This window comes from Gallus gallus, chromosome 1 (genome assembly GCF_016699485.2).
Source record: "Gallus gallus isolate bGalGal1 chromosome 1, bGalGal1.mat.broiler.GRCg7b, whole genome shotgun sequence".
In the NCBI taxonomy this organism is placed as follows: Eukaryota; Metazoa; Chordata; class Aves; order Galliformes; family Phasianidae; genus Gallus; species Gallus gallus.
In genome coordinates, this window is record NC_052532.1 from 143,442,085 (window position 1) to 143,454,408 (window position 12,324).

The 12,324-nt window shown below is 37.2% G+C and overlaps 1 protein-coding gene across 2 annotated transcripts in view; it reads right to left on the reverse strand.

Moving 5' to 3' along the window:
- ITGBL1 (integrin subunit beta like 1) overlaps nt 1-12,324 on the reverse strand; it is a 137,058-nt gene that overhangs the window by 58,529 nt on the left and 66,205 nt on the right. For both annotated transcript variants that reach the window (XM_046900718.1, XM_416966.7), the window contains one exon: nt 10,869-11,015. In XM_046900718.1, the coding sequence (XP_046756674.1) occupies nt 10,869-11,015 (147 nt within the window). The remainder of the gene's footprint in view (nt 1-10,868; nt 11,016-12,324) is intronic.

Genomic DNA, 12,324 nt, shown 5'->3' on the forward strand with positions numbered 1-12,324 from the left:
CATATTTCTTCAATCATCATGAAACTTCCCCCATAATCATAGTTTTTCAAAGCTGAAAGAGAACAGCTCAAAAATTACATTGGCCAAATTCTTCAGCATCTTTATGTTCATCCCCTCTGGTCCCATGAATTTCTTCATGTTCAGCTGACTGCAATGTCCCTTAACTGTGTCTTCCTCAGCAGTAGGCAATGTTACATACAAGGGCTGCTCTGAAAGCCATGTTTCCTCTTTTGTTATGTTGGCCCCTGATGTCAGAGTTGGATGTTGGTGATACAGCAGTACAGGTTGAATCTTCCTACCAATATTTCATTACATTTTGTTGCCATGTGACAGATGCCAGCACAGGGGCAATCTGACAAAATGACATCTGACATGGTAGTGCATATGAAGCAAAGGGGAGTAATTGAATTCCTCCATGCAGAAAAAATAGCACCCACTGACATTCATCAACACTTTCTGAACATTTATGGAGACCAAACAATGGATGTGAGCACAGTGAGATGGTGGGTAGTGCACTTCAGCAAAGGTGACAGTGAAAGGGTCATTTATGCTGGTGCCAATTTTTATGAGTGCGGCATGCGGGCTCTTTTGTTCATCACTGGCAAAAATGCATAGCTAATAGTGGTGACTGTGTTGTGAAATAGTGTTTTGTAGATGAGAATTTGCTCTGTCAAACAGTGTTATTGTGCTCTTTGTATCTATTGTAGTTCCCATGGAAGTAACTAGGAGGCATTATTTTTGGAGTGACCTATGTTGCTGGCTATTAGTAGCTTGGGAGGCCAGATCTTACCAATTACAAACATGAAAAAAAGTACCCCAGTATTTTCCAAACTCTTAGTTACTTAGATCCCACTGAGCAGCATGCCCACATTTTCCTTTGTCTTCCTTTGGCTCATACATTTATAGACACACTTCTTTCAGCCCTTCATGTCTCTTGCTGCTCCAGTTCTACCTGGGCTTTGGTTTTCCTAACTCCATTTTTTAATTCCCAACTAATTTATCCTTGTTTCATCCTTCTGCTCATTTCTTTTGATATTCCAGCTCAGACATATTCAGTAGTTCATACATACTTGACCAAAATAGACTGTATTCATACTTCGAGGAGCTTGTCCTGAATATCACCATCTGTACTGAGTCCTTTTATCCTACAGGGCACAGTGTTCTGTCAAGTAGCTCCCTAAACAAGTGAAGATTAACTCTCCTTTACTCTGACACTGCAATTTTTCTCAATTCTTTTCAATGATTTTAAACTCCACTATGTCTGCTGCCAATGCTGTAAACAGCCATCACATCCCTGTATCCTTGTTCAGGAGTAACAAGTCTAGCAAAACATGTCCTCCGTGGTGGCCTATGTGTGTCATGAATATGTCTTTTGATTATGTTAGAGATCTTCTGGATTACTTAAGTTGTGTTTTCTTGATTATCCAGGAGATATGAAGGTGACTGAATTTGCCACTAAATAACAAAGCTAACAATATTGAGATTTCTTTCATCTCTCTGCAAAAGGCTTCATTTAGATCTTTTCTTGATCATGTGGTCTGTAGAGACCACATAACATTTTTTTAGTCTGCTCTCTGATCCTTACTCATAATAAACAACAATATAAACACTTACATAGTCGTTGTTACATAAACATATAATATATAAATAATTATGCCTGTATATTGCATAACCATTGAAAGAGCAGGATTTGTTTTGTCCTGCACTGTCTTTCTTATAGTCAAGAATAAAATGAAAGATATTTGAATCAAGAAGTGTTATATTGGAAAATAGCAAGTCGAGTTATTTTCATTGTAAAGAGGCATCTATGGCAGTTACTCTGCCAGCCATAAATGTTATTTTGCTGCTTTTATTTCACAGCCCTAATTCTTAAGTATCATCCTAAAATAGACATATTACTTTTCCTCTGTTCTTTGACTCCTCTCAGACTTCCCACTCTGAAAAACAGTGGGAAACTTCAGTACATTTATACATTCTATTACAATGTTTTTTGAGAACCACTTTACTCTTCTAATATCATCCGCATCTCAGACACAGGTGACTTCCATCACATCCTGCTTCTACCAGAACAGATTAAAAAAGCCCTTAAGTGGAAATAAAGTACTTCCTGAATTATGTATTTATTACTGAGCTTTAAGCACTGTAAGAATGGGTTCACTGCAGAAATGAAATGTTCTCTTGACCTATAATCCTCCCTTGGTTCCTCTGCTCCTACTTCCTGTCTCCTGAAAAGGCAACAGTAAAAGGCAAAAAGAATAGCAACCAGTGCTGAAGGTGAGTCACTGACAAATAAGCAGTATTCTTTAGAGGAGTAATGCAGTGTTGGGATCTTGAAAAAATATTCATACAAAAGGGCAATTGCATTTAAAAAAAAATAGAAATGGGAAAAGATAAAATATTCTTAGTATGTCTAGACTGGTTTTACTAAGTAAAGGCAGCTTCATGAGGATCTTGCTTCAACTGAAGGAGAAAGAAAGGCTCATACAGAGCCTGAAGAGCTTGAATCAGAAAAACAGTTCAAAATCAGTGATCTGAACTACATATAGACAAACATTCTCCTACTCCTTCAGAAAAAAAAAAAAAAGACACAACTATTTGTCCATAATTTTTTCTTAAACATCAACAGACTATGCAAGTAGACTTTGGAGTGTCAGCCTAGTACATAAGAGTATATGAAATTATATAACAACCGCTGTCATGACAGCTCATCTGGCATTAAAGTACTAGTACAGAAAGAGTGCCTCTCTGCTTGAAGTGTGCAAATGAATAACAGAGCTCAGTCTCAAAACTGATGAGGTGAAAGATATAGATGCTTACTGGGACTCAGACTTGCATTTATGTTCTGTTCTTGTTACACCAGCTAATAACATAACGTGCTGCCAGACTGGCTACTACAGTGCTTTAATTAAGACCTCCTTCAGAATGCAGAGGTCATTCAAAATGAATGAAAACAGCAGGCCAAATTCAGAGATGATGTATATTAAAGTAATTTGCACTTCAATTAAACAGTACAATTTGCATAGTAAGAGGCTGCAATAAAGAGCTGGTAGCAGGGATGGTAACCCAGATTTTACCTTAGGATTGTTTACATTTCTATTCTAACTCTATCCTGTCATATATAACATTCATTTAATTACTCAAATGGCAACTTCCCCTGCCACTTTTCTTTACTAAGCCAATAAGCAATAATTATTAAAAATCATATTTTTCTACAGATACTTAATAGAAATACAAGAATTTTTTGTTGGTTAGTTTTAGTAGTATTGTGCCAGAGAACCCCAAGGTCTTTAATTGATATCTACACTCAGAAGAAAAGAAAGTGAACTGTGAGGTCATAAAATTTTGGTAAAGAAGGCTCCAGTGCTAAAAGCACAGAAGTGGTTCCCATGATCTCACACATTCCAACAGCAGCCTTTCTAATGAATCATCCCTGCCTGTAGAGATTTATGAGCCAGAGAGGTAATCAGCTGTGTGTTACTATATTACAGCTTGTACAAGTTCAAAAATGTTGAAGACCTACTGAACAACATTCTCCATAGTCTTCTATGAAGCTACAGTAGTTCAAGATCTAAAACTCCAAATTATTTACAAGCTGAATGCTTTATATCATATTTATGACCAGTAGCGTAAGACATCACAAAGGCCAGAAATGAATGGCATAGTTCCTTTTGCTTTTAGGCTGCTATCTAGCACATATCTCCATATCTAGTTTCCACTCACTCCTGTTAGTACACAGATGTAATTAACTGCATGAAGGCTTCTCTTTCCTTCTACATAACACAGTATGTTGTACCAATTAGAATTCACAATATTTGCTGTGTCAGCCAAGGCTTTGATGACCTATGTTTGAGAGCAACACAAAATGTATAATACACAACAATACAGCCAGGATGAGCCAGAAATGATTAGGACTTTGTAGCAGACAGTGGGAAGTGGCACTGCTTTTTGGAGTTATCTTAGTGTCCCTTGTCCCTAGGATTTGTTCCTAGACTTGAGGAGATGGTATCCTGCAGACGAACAACATATATTACAGAATTCAACACTGAACACATGAGAGTGGTTCACTGTTTACCATCAAGCAGATGTGTCCAACCAGCAGCCTGTAGACCACATACACTCGGCCCCGGCACACACCCGTCACTCAACAGCAGCAACCAAATCATCAGTGTGCTATTAATGTTGTCTGAGCTAAAACCAGCTCAAGTAATGGCAAATAACTGTATACATTTTGATGCACTGGCTAAATACTGTCCCATGAACAACAAAAAACCTGCAGCTGTGCCTTCTGTTGTGATAAAGACATTTGAGAATAGGTTTCAATACTGCTGAAAAATTCATCATTTTTATGATATATTTGTGACTCCATATACAGTCAGCATAAATACATGAGCTGCAAATTTTCAAATTGAATGCACGGTGTTACAATCAGATGTCCAGTTCAAAAATTTGACTCTTTACCAGACTTTTACAAGCCCTCTCTTGCCAGAGAGAAATACTAATGTGGCAGTAAAGGATGAACTTTCTGATCAACATTCCATTACCAATGGCAGATCTTGCCTGACCAATCTGGTGGCCTTCTATGATGGAGTGACAGCTTCGGTGGACGAGGGAAGGGCAATGAATGTCATCTACCTGGACTTCTGCAAAGCCTTTCACATAGTCCCTCACCACATCCTTCTCTCTAAATTGGAGAGGTGTGGATTTGAAGGATAGACTGTTCAGTGGATTGGGAATTGGCTGGCTGGACTCAGCCAAAGGGTGGCGATTAATGGGTCTGTGCCAGGGTGGAGGCCAGTCACAAGCAGTGTCCCTCGGGGGTTAGTCTTGGGACTGGTGCTCTTTAACATCTTTATCAATGACACAGACGATGGCACTGAGTGCACCCTCACCAAGCTGAGTGGTTGGAAGGAAGGGAAGCCATCCAGAGGGACCTGGACAGGCTGGAGAAGTGGGCCCATGTGAGTCTAGTGAGGTTCAATAAGGCCAAGTACAGGGTGCTGCACTTGGGTCGGGGCAATCCCAGGTATTTATACAAACTGGGGGAAGATCTCCTTGAGAGCAGCCCTGTGGATAAGGACTTGAGGGTCCTGGTGGACGTGAGCCAGCAGTGTGTGCTGGCAGCCTGGAAGGCCAACTATATCCTGGGCTGCATTAAAAGAGGAGTGGCCCGGAGGGAGAGGGAGGTGATTGTTCCCTTCTACTCAGCTCTTGTGAGGCCCCATCTGGAGTACTGTGTCCAGGCCTGGGGCCCCAGTACAGGAAGGACATGGAGCTCTTGGAGTGAGTCCAGAGGAGGGCCACTAAGATGATCAGAGGGCTGGAGCACCTTTCCTATGAGGAAAGGTTGAGGGAACTGGGCTTGTTTAGCTTGGAGAAGAGGAGGCTCCAGGGAGACCTCATTGCAGCCTTCCAGTACTTGAAGGGAGCATATAAACAGAAGGGGGAATGGCTGTTTATGAGGGTGGATAGTGATAGGACAAGGGGGAATGGTTTTAAACTGAGACAGGGGAGGTTTAGGTTAGATATTAGGAGGAATTTTTTCACTCAGAAAAGTGGTGACGCACTGGAACAGGTTGCCCAAGGAGGTTGTGGATAACCCATACATTTATGGCATTTAAGGCCAGGCTGGATGTGGCTCTCAGCAGCCTGACTAGTGGCTGACGACCCTGCACATAGCAGGAGGGTTGATACTAGATGGTCATTGTGCTCCTTTTCAACCCAGGCCATTCTATGATTCTATGATTCTATTATTTTGTTATTATGTGACAGATGACAGCAGAGGGGCAGTCTGACCAACTGGTGTCTGACACAGAAGTACTTCTGAAGCAAAGGTCCATCACTGAATTCCTCCATGCAGAAAAAATGGCACCCATTGACATTCCTCAATGCTTACTGAAGAGTGGATGTGACCACAGTGAGGTGGTGCATTTCAGCAGAGACAACAGTAGCATTGGATCACCTCTGCTGGTGCATATTTTTACTAGTGCAGCATGCATGCTCTTGTACATCGCTGGTGAAAATGCATAGCTCATGGTGGTGACTGTGTTGAAAAATAGTTTTTTTGCAGCTGAGAATTTGTTCTATCAAATAAGGTTATTGTGATCTTTGCATCTGTTGTACTTCCCATGGAAATAAATAGGAGGCATTACTTTCATAGCGACCTATGTATATGTGGCCCAGTACAATTCCTTTTCACTCAGTGTGGCCCAGGTAAGCCAAAAGGTTTGACACCCATGTCATAAAGAGTCTGCAATAATGCCTTGGGCATTCTTACTCTTTCAGTAAGTCAGTCTCCCACTGATTACTCTACATAGAGAAGAAACAGCAAAGTTACTGAAAAGTGACAATGGTCGAAGTGCTGTATAACTTACGAGATCATAAAATTAATCTTTTGAAAATGAGACTTTAGAGAGTTTGCAAAAATATTTTTTTAGAATAGAAGAATTGTATTTCAGATATTCAGTGCTAGAGCACAAGTATAAAGGGAAATTTTGTAGACAAAGAAATAGTTTTATTCTCTCCATATGAAAAATAAATAAAAACTGTTATAGAAAGGAGATTAAAATGGTAAAAGACAGTACCAATATAGAGATTTGTCATTTATCTGTCTTTGGATCACTGCCACAGTATGGCTGCCTTCACTCAAGATAAGCGATGATTATAATATCATTAAAAAAAGAAAAAGAAAAGAAAAAGCAGACGAAAGCTCTCATCTAGTATTCTCAAAACACACTCTTTTTATTTTCATTTCTCTTCCTCAAAGCTTTTCCCTAATAATTATTTTGACATCTGACTTTTGCCCTAGGGGGATATTCAAGTGAGTGATGTGCATTGTAAAGATAGAAGTGTTTTGCCTTGTCCCTTGATCCTGATAACAATAAAGTCTCTTTATTGCTTACCATAAGATTTTTTTTTTTTTTTTACTATGTCTTCCCCTTTATCTCTGACACTGTAAGTATATCCTTAAAAGGCATAGCATTTTACTGTTGAAATACTATATCTATAGTGAAAAGTCATGGAGCAAGTGATTAAAAAACACCCTAGGGAATAAAAGTAGAAGGTAATACTCATTTTATATGAATGAATCCAGCTTGAATCTCTTCTCCTCTTCAACATGTTCTAGGAAAAGTAATTTTTGGAAATACCTAGTGACAGCATATTTGCATTCCCAAAATTGTCATCTGATCCTTCACTAATCCTTCTCCATTACATGTATAACTGGAACTACTGAAAGTAAAAGCATCCTGATTGATGTAACTGAGAGAATATATATTTCCTCTGTCTTTCTTACGTCATTTGAGAGTATAGGAATTCCCACTTACAGCTCTGTATGTCAATACAAAACCTATCTCTATCTACTTGAAACAACTAAGAAATAGAAGACCGTGTATATTTTTGGCAAATTCTCTGCTCTCTCCACATGCTGACCAGCACCCATGAAACAGCTTGTTTTTCCTGTGAGTGACAGGGGGAAATCATGAAGAGAATTAGGATTTGGAACAAAAACACTCTGCTTTATCTGCTCTCAGGATTGTAATAGGCAGTTTGAGAAATTGTATTGAGCATTTTATGCATAGTGCTTATCTACCTAAATTAGGTCATATTCTTAATAAATTCCTTCAAATTCTATATTTTTTAAACACAACTTTAATGTACTCTTGATATATTAAGCAAAAGCTTTCTTTTGCAGTGCTTTTTCTTTTTTTAAAATTATTATTATTATTATTTCTTATATTTTTTATTCTCCTTACTGAAATTCCTTAACTTATAGTTAGGGGAACATAAAATTCTCAAATTCTGGATATCACATGCAGAAAACAACTTTCTTCATTTGCATTGCTAATACCTTCTTTATTCCTGCTTATCGAAGAACATAATTTGTGTTCTAGGTGAATAGTAAAAAATTTGGGAACACAGTTAAAAATCTGGAACCTTATAGGAAGAATTAATATGTGAAAAATGTTGAGTCACTGACTCATAAAAAAGATTATACTGAATCATAAAAAAGAGTGAGATTAGATTAATATTCGCTGCCCTTTTCCAGTCATTATTAAAGTTGAAAACAAAGCTTAAGGAATAAAATAAGCATTTTTCACAAAAAAGTTCAAAGATGGAAGCTTTTGGTTCCTCAAACTGATTAACAATAATGTTGTCATGGATTTTGTGTTATCAAATATTATCATATTATCAGGTAAAACAAAACGTAAGGTGTTTATGTAACTCCCAATACCTCAGTCCTTTGACACAAAAACATACATATCCCAAACTTGTATTCATAAAGAATTTAGAGGATTGGTGGTCTTCTTTTCATTTTGTTTTCTTTTATTAATTTTTTAATGGTTTGCCTTCTATAAATATTACAGGAGATTTTAAGGACTGAATCATTGGGAGTTTTATAGTGTTTGGAATCAGAAAAACATTTCAAAATAAAAGAACTAAAAACAGCCCAACAAGGCTTTCTTTAATACTTCATAAAGCAGAATTTCATTTGTGTACGGTTTAAATGAAGAATTATCACATTTTGAAATCATACTTGACATTTCATTAAGGAAATGTTATAAACAAAAATATAAATTATGTTAATCTTGGGAAAGGAGTATCACAACTGAATTTTCAACCTCCTATACCTAAAAATCTGAGCATATCTCAGCATTTAGTCAGTGGCTGTAGAAAATCACTATGAATTGTAGCATTCTACTATGTTTCCCTCAAAATTATGGCTACATATAATGATATTACATATCCTAAGGATGCTTTGCCTCTAATGTCTATATTCAAAAGTATAAAAGTGACTGTGAAAGAGCATCAGCTGTCAGAATCAGTGCTGGCTAACCCAGAAACAAAAGATACAAATGAGCAGAAATCATTCTTCAAGGACACAAAATCTAGTGCAAAGTCATAAACTACTGCTATATCACTGGGCTTTCCATTCTACATTCTGCTCCATACATGACCGGCCTTACTACAAGATTCTATTAAGTAAGGACACGATGTACTTATCCAGAAGCACAGTAGACGTACTCTTACTGTCCTTGTGCCACAGTCAATAGAAAAATATTACAAGAAAGTGAGTGATCAAAATACTAATGATTCCATTTTCTTTGGAACTTCCTCCTCCTGGTCACAGAATGTTCCCTACTGACTTCAGAAAAACCGTTCTGCAAGACCATGGCCTTTCCCCATTCCAGAAAACTTGACAGAAGCTGCACTTTAATGGAAATCCTTTAGTTGTTTCCTTTGCTTGTATAACTTTTGTCTATGGCAAGATATAATGACAAGTAGTCGGAGTTCCATATTGGCCTAAGGAATATTGGTGATAATCATATCAGTGATAATTTCTCATAGGAATTAAACGCATACATCCTTTCAGCTCTACAGGAACTCTCTTAATTTTTTTTTTAATATTCAGAATACTGTGGAAGAAAGGGGAATTCAGGAAGGCCAGACTCAAAAGAAGATCAAAACAAAACCTAAAAGGCAAACAAGCAACAACAAAATAAAAACACAAAGCACTGCAAAATACAGATGATTAGGATAAATGGTCTCCTTCCTCGTTTTTGCCTCTAATATCCTAAACAAAATGATTAATAGAATTAAAGCAAGATAACACATTCCATTTTAAAATTGCATTTTTTGAAACTATATTTAGTATTCTTTTCAAATTTTAAAACAAAACCAGAAAAATATGAATTATTATTTAGAACTGAATTTTTATTCATATTAAACTTGTCCTATGTTTTTTTTTTGTTTTTATTTGACTCAAAGTCCGTGATGCTTTTGTTTTTAAACTGAGAATACAGATTTTAGACTTTGTTATGCAAATCATATAACTCTCCAAATGCTCAAGATACGCAACACAGCAAATGAGGAAATAAACATTCAGAATCCAATAAGAACAGGACAACAGTGAGTCTGTATTAAAATATATATATGTATATAAAAAATAAATTCCAGTCTTGTTTCTTTTAGTTATAACTAATGCAATCATGAACAATAAGATGTTCAGATGTACATGTTCCATCTAATTTCTACTCAAAAATTCCTTTGAGAATTTTTAGCAATAGTAGAGTGACTTAATCCCATGGAAAATTCTAACACAATTAATTAAGAGAAAGAAAGCTACAGTTGCTGATAGGTGTTTCTTTTAAGAAATAGTTAATGCTGCATTTACTAACTTATGAGTTGTTACACATTTACACGAAGATTAGAAATATGATTTTTACTGTGCTAACTTAGGTAGACAGCCTACAATTTCTGGCTATGTTAAATAGTATTTGTGGAAGAAGAAATTGCAAATGACATGACATGTAGGGTCAAATGCAATAATTCAAGACCAGCTTTAGGCCTTTCCCAGCAAGTACTTAAGTGGGCAGAATTCAGAACAACTTCAGTTATCAGTTCTACTAAAAGTCAGTGTTGTATTTACTTTTTTGTCTTCTGTTTATGAGAAACACATTTCACGCTTTGACAGATGAAAATTAGCCACAGCGTTTTACACAGACTGAAAACTGGTTTCATCAAAGACTACAAAGAACAGCTTCATGTTTTTAATATATCCCTATCAAGACTTAACTGCAACAATCTTCAAAGCTTCCTTGAAAAATCACAAAACAAATGTTCATTCACTGTAGAATCATAGAATAGTTTGAGTTGGAAGGCATCTTAAAGATCATCAAGTTCCAACCCCACTTTCACCTTCATATTCTCTACTTCCTTCTAAAAACTGAAAAGTTATGCACGTCTTACTTATGCACACTGATCCAAGAAAGTTCACATTTTTCAGTACTAGTAATGTTGGACATCTGTAAAAATTCTTTTACTGGGACTAGAATTTGAGAGCATGAAAATTCTACCGGAAATGTGCTTACCTCTTCCAGAGCAAGGTAAATTAGAATTTCCTTTGCATTTCTTCACGCTTTCCTCAGCTGACAATGGACAAGACCGTGGATGTTCACACTTCTTCCCTGTCCATCCTTCTTTACAGTCACACTTTCCGCAATTACACTGTCCGTGACCTTTGCAATGAATACAGCTAAAGATTAGCCTTCATGCTGATGATAGGCATTAAAACCTGATGATGAAATAAACTCTATCAAGTTTCTTGTTTCATTAAAGAATCAGTCTGGCAAAAACACAATGAACTTTTTTTTCCTCACAGTAACTTGCATATCAAGTCATTTGAGCAGTATTTCCTTTCTTTCTTTCTTTTTTTTTTTTAAGGGACGTTTTGCCACTTGACAGACTCCTCATGCAAAAAGGTGTAAAGGAGGCTACAGATATACATCTCATTGTCTGGAAAAGTAGGGCTATCAAAAACAATATTTCACTTACCTTTATGTTTTTGTTTGTTTGCTTGTTTTTCTACCGAAGTTGCAGCATATTCTCCAAGTAATGTACTGATACATCTTACATATACTTGCAATCAGTGTGATCCACTTGATACAAGCAATTCCACACCAATTCCAAGTTTCAACCTATTGCATTCTACTACATAACAATGTGCAAATAACAAAATTCTGGGCATAATCAATTCTCATCTCCATACAGCAATCAGGTATGGTTTTGGAACCTCCTTAGCTAACTCAACTCCTCCTGGCCATATCTGAACATAACAACATAAATGCAACTTTCACTGTGCATACTGATTTCAGGAAAAGCAACCAATCGAAAGAAAAGCTTTTATGGATAGTTTCTATAAATAAAGTTGACAGCCAGGTAGTTAGAGATGGAGCCATCCTAAGAATTGGAATGCCAACTAGCCAATTCATTTCCTCTATCTAAATGCTAGCATAACCTGGTGAGGCAAACTCAAGTTGCCCAGCTCACTTTATCACTGGCCTAATGCTGTTTCCATAAAGCTGTGGGATTCTGACCATACAAAAGATTCCTTGTAAAAGTTGAAGAAAACTTGGGCACTAGCAAAAAAAATTCCTTGCCACAAAATGAAATACTTATGTTCATGAGCTGTGACTGCATGTTAAATCAATGAGACTTATTTGGAGCAAGTGTGGGAACTGGGATTGTTTGGTCTGGAGAACAGGAAGCTAAGGGGAGACTTCATCACTCTACAACTGCCTGGAAGGAGGCTGCAGCGAGGAGATTGTTGGCCTCTTCTCTCAGGAAACAAGGGGTAGAATGCAAGACAGTGGCTTCAAGTTGTACCAGGGAAGGATTAGATTGAATATTAGACAAAATTTCTTCATGGAGAGGATGGTTAGGTATTGGAACATGCTGCTCAGGGAAATGTTTGGAGTCTCCAACTCTGCATGAATTTAAGAGGCATGTGGACGTGGCAATAAATGACATAGTATAGTGATGGCAACT